Raw genomic sequence first — 12802 nt, 5'->3', positions numbered from 1 at the left:
GTTTAGTCCACGGACTCAATACATTTGTTTTAACATTGCCATTAATCTCTCACACTGTTAGGGACGTCCCCCTTAACTCTCCTCCCTCCCCTGGCTTCCATATGGATATTTTACCCATTTATATATATGTTACTGTAGACGGACGTTCACAGAGGTACACATAGTTACATAGTTACATAGTAGATGAGGTTGAAAAAAGACTTCCGTCCATCAAGTTCAACCTATGCTATATTTAGACAACAGATACTTTATCCTATATCTATACTTATTGATCCAGAGGAAGGCAAACAAAAAACCCCATTAAGGGGAAAAATTAATTCCTTCCTGACTCCAAGAATTGGCAATCAGATTATTCCCTGGATCAACATCCTTTCCATCTATACTTATTTGGTATATCCCTGTATACCTTTCCCATCTAAAAAGATGTCCAACCTTTTTTTGAACAAATCTATTGTATCTGCCATCACAGTCTCTATGGGTAATGAATTCCACATTTTAACTGCCCTTACTGTAAAGAACCCTTTCCTTTGTTGCTGGTGAAATTTCCTTTCCTCCAACCTTAAGGGATGGCCCAGAGTCCTTTGTACTGCCCGTGGGATGAATAGTTCTTTTGAAAGCTCCTTGCATTGTCCCTGAATATATTTGTATATAGTTATCATATCCCCTCTTAGATGCCTCTTTTCTAATGTAAATAAATCTAATTTAGCTAGCCTCTCCTCATAAGTTAGAATGTCCATCCCCTTTATTAATTTGGTGGCTCTTCTCTACACTCTCTCTAGTTCCATAATGTCTTTTCTTAGGATTGGTGCCCAAAATTGTACTCCATATTCAAGGTGTGGTCTTACTAATGCTTTGTAAAGGGGCATAATTATGTTTACTACCCTTCTATCCATTGCCCGTTTGATGCAAGATAAGATCTTGTTTGCCTTTGCAGCTACTGCATGACATTGGGCACTATTGCTAAGCCTGCAGTCTACAAGCACTCCTAAATCCTTCTCCATCAAGGATTCCCCCAATATATCTCCATTTAATTTGTAAGTCGCCTTTTTATTCTTGCATCCCAAATGCATAACCTTACATTTATCTGTATTAAACCTCATTTGCCATTTACCTGCCCACATTTCCAGTCTCTCCAAGTCCTTCTGAAGAGAAATTACATCCTGCTCTGATTCTATTACCTTACACAATTTAGTGTCATCAGCAAAGATGGAGACTTTGCTCTCGATCCCAACCTCAAGGTCATTAATAAACAAGTTAAAAAGCAGGGGTCCCAGTACCGATCCTTGAGGTACTCCACTCACGACTTTAGCCCAACCTGAAAAAGTTCCATTTATGACAACTCTCTGTTGTGTGTCCTTTAACCAGTTTTCAATCCAGGTGCATATATTATTACTGAGTCCAATTTTCTTTATTTTGTACACCAACCTCTTGTGTGAAACCGTATCAAAAGCCTTTGCAAAATCTAAGTAGACCACATCAACTGCATTACCCTGGTCTAAATTCCTACTTACCTCCTCAAAGAAACAAATAAGGTTAGTTTGGCAAGATCTATCCTTCATAAATCCATGCTGACTATTATTAATAATTTTGTTTTCCATTAGGTATTCCTGAATATTATCCCGTATTAAACCTTCAAGTAGTTTCCCTACTATTGAAGTCAGGCTTACAGGTCTGTAATTCCCCGGTGTGATCTAGCTCCCTTTTTAAATATAGGCACCACATCTGCTTTACGCAAATCTTGTGGTACTGAGCCTGTGGAAATGGAGTCCTTGAATATTAAATATAATGGTTTTGCTATTACAGAGCTTAACTCCTTGAGAACTCTTGGATGTATGCCATCGGGGCCAGGTGCCTTATTTATTTTAATTTTTTCAAGTCGCTTATGAACTTCTTCCTCAGTTAACCAATTGGTCATTAATATGGAGGTTGTGGCTTCCTCCTGTGGCGCTACTATTGAACTTGATTCTTCCCTGGTAAACACAGAGGCAAAGAATTTGTTTAATACCTCTGCTTTTTCCTTATCTCCAATAATCTGCCTACCCATCTCACACTGAAAGGGTCCTATATTTTCTTTTCTCATTTTTTTGTTATTAAGGTTTTTAAAGAACTTTTTAGGGTTGACCTTACTTTCTATTGCAATCCTTTTTTCATTATCCATTTTTGCTAATTTAATTGCCCTTTTGCAATTTTTGTTACATTCCTTATAATTCTGATACAATGTCTCTGTCCCTTCTGACTTAAAGAATCTAAACGCCTTCCTCTTCTTGTCCATTTCCTCCCCTACCTGTTTATTTAGCCACATTGGTTTTGACTTATTTCTTTTATACTTATTACCCAAGGGTATACACTGATAAGTGTGCTTTTCTAACAATGTTTTAAAGACTGCCCATTTATCTTCTACATTTTTCCCTGCAAAAATATCATCCCATTATATTACTACTAGATTAGACCTCAGTTTATTAAAATCTGCCTTTCTAAAGTTTAAAGTCTTTGTTGAACCCAAGTAATCTGTTTTTTGATAATTTATTTCAAATGAGACCATGTTATGATCACTGTTACCCAAATGTTCCAGGACTTGAATATTTGTTATTACTTCTACATTGTTTGATATGACCAAATCAAGAACTGCCCCTCTCCTGGTTGGTTCCTCAATAATTTGGGTCATCTAATTATCTTTAAGCACCCCCCACAAACCTGTTTCCTTTTGTTGTAACGCTAATCTCATTGCCCCAGTCTATGTCTGGATAATTAAAATCCCCCATTATGCAAACATGACCCAGTTTTGATGCCTTCTCCATTTGCAAATGTATTTTAGCTTCCTCAATCTCACAGATATTTGGTGGTTTATAGCATATTCCCACAAACATTTTCTTTATACTTTTACCTCCACTGCTAATTTCTATCCACAAGGTCTCTACATTTTCATCATTCCCATCATAGACATCAGCCCTTATAATAGGTTTTAGATCTGGTTTAACATATAGACATACTCCACCTCCCCTTCTATTTGTTCGATCCTTCCGAAAAAGAGAATACCCCTTTAAATTAACTGTCCAGTCATGAGTTTCATCCCATCATGTTTCAGTAATGCCTATGATATCAGACTGCTCCCTTGTAGCTATTAATTCAAGCTCCCCCATTTTATCTGTCAGGCTTCTTGCATTAGCAAGCATGCATTTAAGTTTTTTTTCAGCTTGTACTATTATCTTATCTGCTCCTTCCTTTCTGCTCCCACTTGGTTTAGTCTTTAGAAGTTTTCTAGTATTATCTCTATTTACTATGGGTATCTCACTGCTTGTCAAACTTGCACTTGCCCCCATTCTACCTCCATACCACCTTGTATCCTCATCTATTCCATTTAGTTCATTATCTGTTTCATTCCCCTCCCCCCTCCATCCTAGTTTAAAATCTCCTCCAACCTTTTTAGCATTCTCCCCCCTAGCACAGAAGATCCCTCTTCATTGAGGTGCAATCCGTCCCTAGAATATAGATGGCTACCTTAAGCTTTTGGCCTAGATCCCTGTAATCATTTTTTAGGACCCTCCATCTTTCTCTAACTTTGTCATTGGTGCCAACATGTACCAAGACCGCCGGGTCAATCCCAGCCCCCCCCCCCAACAATCTGTCTACCCGATCCGCAATGTGCCGAACCCGAGCACCTGGGAGACAACAAACTGTTCGGTTCATGCGGTCCCGGCAACAGATTGCCCTATCTACCTTCCTAATAATGAGTCCCCTACCACCACAATCTTTCTTTGCATCTGAGCATCCTGAGTCCCCACTGTGCTGGAAGAACTATTCCCCTGGCTGCTAGAGGAATTAGTCTCCCCCAGCCTTGCCATTTCTGCCCCAACATTCCCAATATCTTCACTCAACATGGCAAATCTATTGGAATGTGTCAGCTCAGAAACGACCTGCCTCTCCCTATTGCCCCTGCTTCCCCTTCTAACTGTCACCCAGCTACCTACCTGCTCCTCACTAACAGCAACTAAGCTACCTACCTGCTCCTCACTAAAAGCGCCACCATCTGCACCACTAGTTGAAGCAAGGGCCTGCTCAGTGAGCTCTAATTCCCTTTCAAGATTGCCAATGTCCCTCAATATTGCAAGTTGCCTCTTCAGATCAGCAATCTCTGATTCTAAAGATACCACCTGCTCACACTTCTCACAGCGGTATGCTCCTTGGAACAGCTGCTCCAAGTGCACATACATGTGGCAAGATGTGCATTGAGTGGCATTTTCAATCCTGCTCATTCTAGCAACTATGAAGTTTAAAAGTACTAACAGTAAACTGTACTTCAATAAACTATACCTTGTTTAACTGCTTCCTTGTTCAAACTGCTTCTGGTTCTAACTGCACACACTTTAACCAGCCAGCACTTCAATCAACCACACAGATCAATCAGTACACGCAAGCTCAGGATACACAATTGGAGACTTTTTAAGGTGAAATTATAACGAGGCTTTATTGTGCCTTTTCCTTAACATCAGGAAACCATCCAAACAAGGGGGAAACAAAGCTTCTATTCACTTGGGAGTGGTTCTAGTGAAATACTATGCAATTCACAACTCCCTTAGTTAAGCATGTCTCCCAGCCCCAAACACATAGCATGAAATGAACAGATATAAAAAGTCTTGTAATAAAAGTCTTATCTGTTCCTTGTGGTTTGGAGGGAAAATCTTCTCTGTCCCTGGTTGCTACCTTTTCTTCAGGGTTTGTCAGCATTCAGGTTTAGAAGTTTCCCCTGTGTCTTCTGGCAGAGCTCAAGACATGGTCAGCTCCAGAGATCTGTGTTCTCTTGGTCAGTCTCTCCTGGGAGACTCAAGAACCTCTGCTCTGTCTCCAAAGTTCAGCTCACACGTGAGCTAAGGAGTCACTTCCTGTCTCAAAGGCAGGCTTTTTCTACCACCTGTAATCAGGCAGGTGGTGTTAGTTAATTTGCTACCAGCAGTTAACCACCACACTGCTGGATTAAAGGCACATTTGTGAACAGGGATAAGTCCCCTGGTCCCCTGTTACATACCTCCCCTGTTTGTGGGTAGCTCGGGCTTACCACGGCCAAAGCCCATCCTTCCACTCTCATTCGAGATCTTTCTGTGACTTAAATTAGAGTGGATGGAGGAAGAGAACCCTCTGTCCCACTGGGATTGGAGCCCTTTCTCCAGTTTATTTTTGTCTCCTCCCAAAGGTGCTTGAGATCAGCACTCCTCAGTCGCTCGAGGAGGACTTTTTCCAATTACAGTCTTTTTTCTACATGCGCAGTCATGAGATTTCCCTCGCATCAGGTGCTTGTCTTATTGTAGGCAGACTGTATAGCAGCAGTTGCAGAGCGTTTAAAAACAGCCCTTTGAGTTTTCTGCTCTTGAAGCTGTCTCTCTGCCCTTTTCCCACTCAATGGGGTTGCTATTTCAGCATCTTTGAGATTAAGGGCCTCATGCAGTAAGCGTCGATTATGTGAAATCGGCAATCTTACCGATTAGTCATGTTATTGGCGATTTTTCCTCTCCGTATGCAGTAAGTGCCGAATACATTCAAAATCAACCCGAAAACAAATCCGCCCACTCTCACGATGATTAGCCGATCACACACAGGTGTATCGGCGTGCGTGGCGGGGTGCTGTTAGGTTGCCCAATCACAAATCTTGCTGAATCAGGCGAAACAAGCATGTATTGGATAGCGCGCCATATTTAAAGGCAACGTGTACTGCTAATCATTCTCTGTGTTGTTGGGAGTGAGAGAGAGAGAGACGCACAGAGCTGGCTGATTGAAGATTTGCATATTGACTGAGAGACTTGTTGTGTATTGGGTGAGCTTTGTCCATTGTTGTTTTGTTTACATCTTTGTCTTGTTTTATATGTGGAAGTGTTTCGTGTGATTGGCTGTACATTTATTGTCTGTTTTTTGTGAGTGCTGGAAGTATGTCCGCAAAGCGTGGGAAGAGTGATGCTGGTGGGAGTGGGAGTGCTACTCGTGCGAGTACGCGTCGGAGTGAACGTACTGTTCAGGGGAGTGATGTTGCTGGTGCACCGAGTGGTGTTGCTGGGAGTGGGAGTGCTGTTGCTGGGAGTGTGAGTGCTGTTGCTGGGAATGGGAGTGCTGTTGCTGGGAGTGGGAGTGCTGTTGCTGGGAGTGGGAGTGCTGTTGCTGGGAGTGGGAGTGCTGTTGCTGGGAGTGGGAGTGCTGGTGCTGGGAGTGGGAGTGCTGGTGCTAGGAGTGGGAGTGCTGGTGCTGGGAGTTGGAGTGCTGGTGCTAGGAGTGGGAGTGCTGGTGCTAGGAGTGGGAGTGCTGGTGCTGTGAGTGCTGCTGGTGGCGCAGTTGCTGATGGGGTGGATGGTGGTGGCGTGCTTGCTGGTGGGCAGCTTTTGGAGGCTCTTCCATTGGAAGAAGGAGAGTCCAGTCAGCACCAGCCAAGCTCTGACCCTAAACCTGCTCGGAAGAAACGTGTGGAGAAGCCACGTAATCCTCGCTTCAATGACCAGGAAAATACAGCTCTTGTCACTGGCATTCTGGAGCACTATGACAGTATATATGGACATTTACTAGGTAAGTGTACCTTTACATTTATTATTCAAATACATGTGATCCTAGGTCATCTGAGTTTTGTTCATATGCAAATATGGGTTCAGAATATCTTTCTATGTTAATTAGTCTGGAAACACAGCTTTTTATCATGCCTTACAAGGACAACTAAACACAGGCGGTCAATTTGCCATAACTGCATACAATATGAATGCAACCTTGCTTACATGTATAGGTTTAGTAGTGAATGCTCATGTGCTTCACATATTACACATAAAACAGCATGTTTGCTATCTCTTGGAACAGCTAGCAGTGTAGGAAACTGGTGCTTCTATTATTATGTCCTGGGACCTCTTCTCTTTTCTCTGTATACACTCTCTCTAGGTGATCTAATAACATCTTTTGGGTTTAATTATCACCTCTATGCTGACGACACACAAATATATTTCTCAACACCCGACCTTACACCTACTGTACAAACCAAAGTTTCTGAATGTCTCTCTGCTATATCATCCTGGATGGCCCTCCGCCGCCTTAAACTCAACATGGCTAAAACAGAGCTCCTCATACTTCCTCCCAAACCTGGCCCTACTACCTCCTTCCACATTACTGTTGGAACTACGATCATTCACCCAGTAGCCCAAGCACGCTGCCTTGGGGTCACACTCGACTCCTCTCTCACATTTGCCCCTCACATTCAAAACATTTCTAAAACCTGTCGCTTTTTCCTCCGCAATATAACAAAGATACGCCCTTTCCTCTGTTGCTCGACTGCTAAAACTCTGACTCAGGCCCTCATTCTCTCCCGTCTTGATTACTGTAACCTCCTGCTGTCCGGCCTTCCTGCCTCTCACCTGTCTCCCCTACAATCTATCCTTAACGCTGCTGCCAGAATCACTCTACTCTTTCCTAGATCTGTCTCAGCATCTCCCCTCATGAAATCCCTCTCCTGGCTTCCGATCAAATCCCGCATCTCACACTCCATTCTTCTCCTCACTTTTAAAGCTTTACACTCTTCTGCCCCTCCTTACATCTTAGCCCTAATTTCTCGTTATGCACCATCCAGACTCTTGCGTTCTTCTCAAGGATGTCTTCTTTCTACCCCCTTTGTATCTAAAGCCCTCTCCCGCCTTAAACCTTTTTCATTGACTGCCCCTCACCTCTGGAATGCCCTTCCCCTCAGTACCCGACTAGCACCCTCTCTATCCACCTTTAAGACCCACCTTAAGACACACTTGCTTAAAGAAGCATATGAATAGGACTGTGGCTATTCTGAACACATGGCACATAAAGCTTGGCACCCTGCAGATGCACTTACCAGAACTCCCTCCTACTGTCTCTGTACGTTCTCCCTACCTACCAATTAGACTGTAAGCTCCTCGGAGCAGGGACTCCTCTTCCTTAATGTCTAAAGCACTTATTCCCATGATCTGTTATTTATATTACCTGTTATTTATTGGATTACCACATGTATTACTGCTGTGAAGTGCTATGTACATTAATGGCGCTATATAAATAAAGACATACATACATACATACATTATTAATTTACCTCATATATTTTATATGTTTTTCAAGGGCGGACAAGTTCATCAAGCAGAAAAGAAATGTGGGACACAATAGTCATTGGTGTCAATGCGTGTGGGAATCATGTGAGGGACAAGCGGAACTGTCACAAGAGATTTGATGATATTAGGTCAAAATTGAAAAAAAAAATACAACAGCAACGCGTGCATGCTACTGGCACTGGAGGTGGGCCGACACCACAACGTCTCATATTAAGTCCATTGGAGGAGCTGCTTCGGGCAAAATTACTTCCCGTCGTCTTGGAAGGCTTACCTGGTGACCGGGATATTGGAATTTATCCCTCACAATTTCCACCAGGTGAGAAATATTAATGTACTAGGCGTGTCGTTGCTTACAGTTATTTTGCATATTTACACTGCTTTTTATACTGTCTTCACAATATAAGCATACCTGCATCTATATATGTATATGTCTGATTCTGTATATATATATATCTCAAAATAGACATATATGTTGTAGTCCTACTAAAAGCAGTAACTAATATAGCACGTGCCATTCCGTGCTCATTTACATGTGAATTCCCAAAATGCATTGCTGCAGTGGAAGCAATTGATGGTGGGCGAAGATGGGGAACAACAGGGTAGTACACATGTGTAACACATGTTAATGAGAAATTATTACTAGCTACAGGTACAGAACATAAATATGTATAATATTATTGTGTATTTTATTTATTTTACTCCGACAAACATGACATTACTGCCTATTTTAAGCATGCATCAAATATATTGCATGCAACGGCCTACAAACATCACTTGCACTAACACATCTATAGTTGTTTATGAAAAGGTCCATTTTTGCTTTAACTCATATACAGACAGCATAATGAGGCACACGTATCATATGTTATGTCATTGTTTTCATAACTTAAAAACTGCACATGACTATTTAGCTCATCTACCATTGTGTTAAAGCAGCTGCAATTAATATCTCATCACAGCATACACTTCAACAGAGGGGGTGGGGTTCAGCACACACTAATTACAGCCTCATTTTAGGGTCAACTTAGTTCACACCATTTTCACCTGTTTCAAGTAATTGAAAGGTGTGGCTGATAAGGCATTTTGGGGAAGGGAATACCGTTCTTACAACCTGACTAGCACAACTGAAGTTAATCACACTCATTTGAAAGCTTAACTTTAGCTACTAAATGCCCCAACAACTCATTACTTATCAAAGCGTACGTCACACATTAGTTCACTCATATCTATAGTTGAACTACTATCAACGACACATTATCACACACTGCATGTGTTGTCTTGTTGAGTCACAGCCACATTCAGGTGTGCCACATCTTCTATTAATGTACCACACATATCCTCTACCAAAAACAACACTTTTTGCAATATGACCACCTTCATGATAACCATTGTGAATGGTCATCTCATGATAGTTATGTACATTATGATACTGATATCACTACACAACATATGATTTTTATGTACAAATTTAATCTATTTATCCTCACGCATTACTGCAGAACCATAGTATGTTGTATGTTAGGGAACTCAAAACTTCAAAGTACACAGGCATGTACATTGTTATTACAACTATTTATGTTCACTTTCACACACACATTTTGGGTAAAGGAACTGATGCTGTTAGGTACTCATAAATACAGAACATACAATAACTGTTTGTTCAATATTTACACATGTAAATGTAAAACTAATGTTATTGTTAAATATAGTTGCCCCTGGAGGACATGTGTCACCTGAGACGGAACAAGTGTCTTCACCTGGGTCAGCCAGCTCAACACACCTAGAAGGTGAGTGTATCAGTTGGTGGCCATATAATATGTGCTCTTCTATATGTTATGTTGTCATGTTCATTATTTGTTTTGCACATGTTCTTTAAATAGGATTACTTAGTGTATGTGAAAATGAAGTGTAAGGCAACATGTATTGTGTTAGTGATGTTAACTATCATGTAGGAGTTGTGAGTTTAGAGCAAGTTTTCATTCACTCATATTTCATACTGAGTCCAAACATTATTCTTAAGTCAAGGTAGTTTTTAATGTGAGGTTATAAAACGTATGGAAACATGTTAGTTGTTACTTATGACACAGTAGAATTACATAGTAACACAGCAGAGATTAACATGCCATTTAATAATGTGTACATTTATTTGTAGAACATGATGAAGAGGATTATGATGATGATGATGATGATGATGATGCCGCCGCCATAGACACACAAATACAAGCAAGTGACCATGAAGAGGTTCCAATTGAAACTGTTTTACCGCCAAATCGTCCAGCAAATACCACATACGATGCAATTGTAGCTTCTGAGGGAAAAATTGTGGAAGCAGAAAATCGTCGCCATTCTGACCTGATGACAGTGCTGGAAAGGATGATTGCACTGCAGGAAGAAACAGTTTCACAATTGGCACATCTCCACAGAGTCTTCATTGAAGTGCCTAAACAGTTGCAAAAAATCAACACCTCATTCGAAGCATTAGTTGTTCAGCAAACACAAGCTAATTACTTGAGAATGACTAATGTACCACAATTCAACTTGAACACCTCACAGGCAGGATCTGTTCATGCTGGTCAGTTTTCACCACATGCTTCTGATCTTCATTCACCAGGTCCGAATGTTACCGGTCAAGTAGCAGACATTGCTGTGCAGGTTCCTGACGACATCCTACCGCTGCCATCTGTACAAATTCAGCAGCTGACACCTACAAAGGAGGCCACAAAAACAAAACACAAGCAGTTACTACTGACCAGTTTTTGGTCAAAAACAACAAAAGACACACATGAAACAGACCAACCATCACTTGTGCAGTGTCTACCAACTTGCTCACATGTGTCAGTGGGCACAAGCCCTGTCGGTGAGTCACTGGCCACAAGCCCTGTCCGTGAACAGTCACTACCCAAAAGCCCTGTAGGTGAGTCACTGCCCAAAAGCCCTGTAGGTGAATCACTGCCCAAAAGCCCTGTAGGTGAATCACTGCCCAAAAGCCCTGTAGGTGAATCACTGCCAAAAAGCCCTGTAGGTGAATCACTGCCCAAAAGCCCTGTAGGTGAGTCACTGGCCACAAGCCCTGCCCGTGAAGTGCCAGAGGCCACTCAAAGTGGCTCTGTTGTGGCTAAAGTTGGTGGCAAACGAAAAAGGAAAATTCAAGAGACAACAAGCAGGCCTGTTACTCGCTCTCAAAAGGAACAAAAAATTTTTTTTTTATAATTCACAAAATATGTCTTTGGCCTTGTTTTGTTGACTTCAGATTATCTAATTAATATTGTATGTATGCTGAAGACTGTGTTGTTTCCAAACTTTCAAGTATGTTCTTGTACACGTGAAGTTTTGGAAATGTTAACACTCCTAATTAATGAATAGTGTTATAAATATTTATGTATTAATCGTCTGTTCAGTAATGGTCCACCAGGAGCCAGTTGCTAAGTTTAGAGAAGCTGCCATTGACTTTGCAGCAAAACATTGCATTTGGGTGTGTTACTTGATGTAATCATTGCATGTGCATATTATTCACATGCAATTATAAAAGCACCTATTTAACTGCAAACATCTTTCTTGTACGTGTACAGCAGGATTTTGTGTTAAATATTACTTACCTTTGCTGGCCATTGTAATGTTGTCCTTTAATCATTTATGTGTTCTTGTTTCAAGAACATCTCTGAATTTATACTAATATATATGTAGTATGTATGGATATATGCACACACACACACACACACACACACACACACACACACACACTGTGTGTGTGTGTGTGTGTGTGTGTGTGTGTGTGTGTGTGTGTGTGTGTGTGTATGTATATATAGTACTATCTAAACTGGTATAGATGTATTTACAAAAAACATACACTTCATGCTTCCTTGTGAAAACACAGTATTTTAATAATACAGGCCTAATGTTTGAGAACTATACTAAGTGTGAGCCTCTAACAGAGCCTCTAACATTATTGGGCGCAAACAAATGTTTATTACTTAATTCATGCTAAGTGAAGGTGAAAGAAACGGCGCTAACTCTATTAGTGTACACTTAAACTTTATAGTGAATTTCTTGATAAAATCTACTGATTTTTCAACAATAATAATGTGCTCTAATAACGTGCAAATGATAATAATAAGTTCAAACCCCCTGCTCAGACCCAGCTGGTAGGGACTGGTTTCACTAGTCCCACAAATCGTCACTTTCGTTGCAATCCAGGGGGAGCATGGAGGGAAATAGAACAAAAAGACAAAAAACAATCTAAGTGTAGACAGTTTCAAATTAGTGTAAAACTCTATATCTTGTCTTGGCTCATATGTTGTGCCTACTTACAAGATGTAAGTTGTATTCAAGCGGTTTTGACACACAATGGTCTCTGTTAAGGATGTTTTTCTCCACTCTGTGATGCGGTCTCCAATTCTCAGCTCAGCAACCACGTGTATGTGAAAAAAAATGATACCATAGTGCAGACCAGTACAATAATAAAACTAGACTTTATAAGGTTTAAAAATGGACACTTACAATAAAAACATATAGTTTAAGCATTTTTCACAATCATTGTGATCAGGGAGAGAAGAGTGTGTTAACTTCAGGCTCACCCGCCTCCTCCGATGTGACTTGGTGTATTTCGTCTCTCTTTGGGACTGTGTGTCTCCGGCGGTGGACTGCGTCCTTCCAGGCTGTATCCCCCCGTGGGCTATCAGACTCCCCTTCAGCTGTTGTTCGCAAGTACTGCACTT

The 12802-nt window shown here is 41.1% G+C and overlaps 1 protein-coding gene across 1 annotated transcript in view; it reads left to right on the top strand.

Moving 5' to 3' along the window:
* The window catches only part of LOC142494816 (uncharacterized), a 37191-nt gene extending 25894 nt beyond the window's left edge, over nucleotides 1-11297 (top strand). The window contains exons 5-7 of the mRNA XM_075599781.1: nucleotides 8303-8403; nucleotides 9797-9874; nucleotides 10240-11297. Coding sequence (XP_075455896.1) covers nucleotides 8303-8403; nucleotides 9797-9874; nucleotides 10240-11297 — 1237 coding nt within the window. The remainder of the gene's footprint in view (nucleotides 1-8302; nucleotides 8404-9796; nucleotides 9875-10239) is intronic.
* The last annotated feature ends 1505 nt before the right edge of the window (nucleotides 11298-12802 follow it).

The sequence above is a fragment of the Ascaphus truei genome, chromosome 1, assembly GCF_040206685.1.
Source record: "Ascaphus truei isolate aAscTru1 chromosome 1, aAscTru1.hap1, whole genome shotgun sequence".
NCBI classification, from domain to species: Eukaryota; Metazoa; Chordata; class Amphibia; order Anura; family Ascaphidae; genus Ascaphus; species Ascaphus truei.
This window is presented reverse-complemented; position numbering and strand designations above follow the sequence as displayed.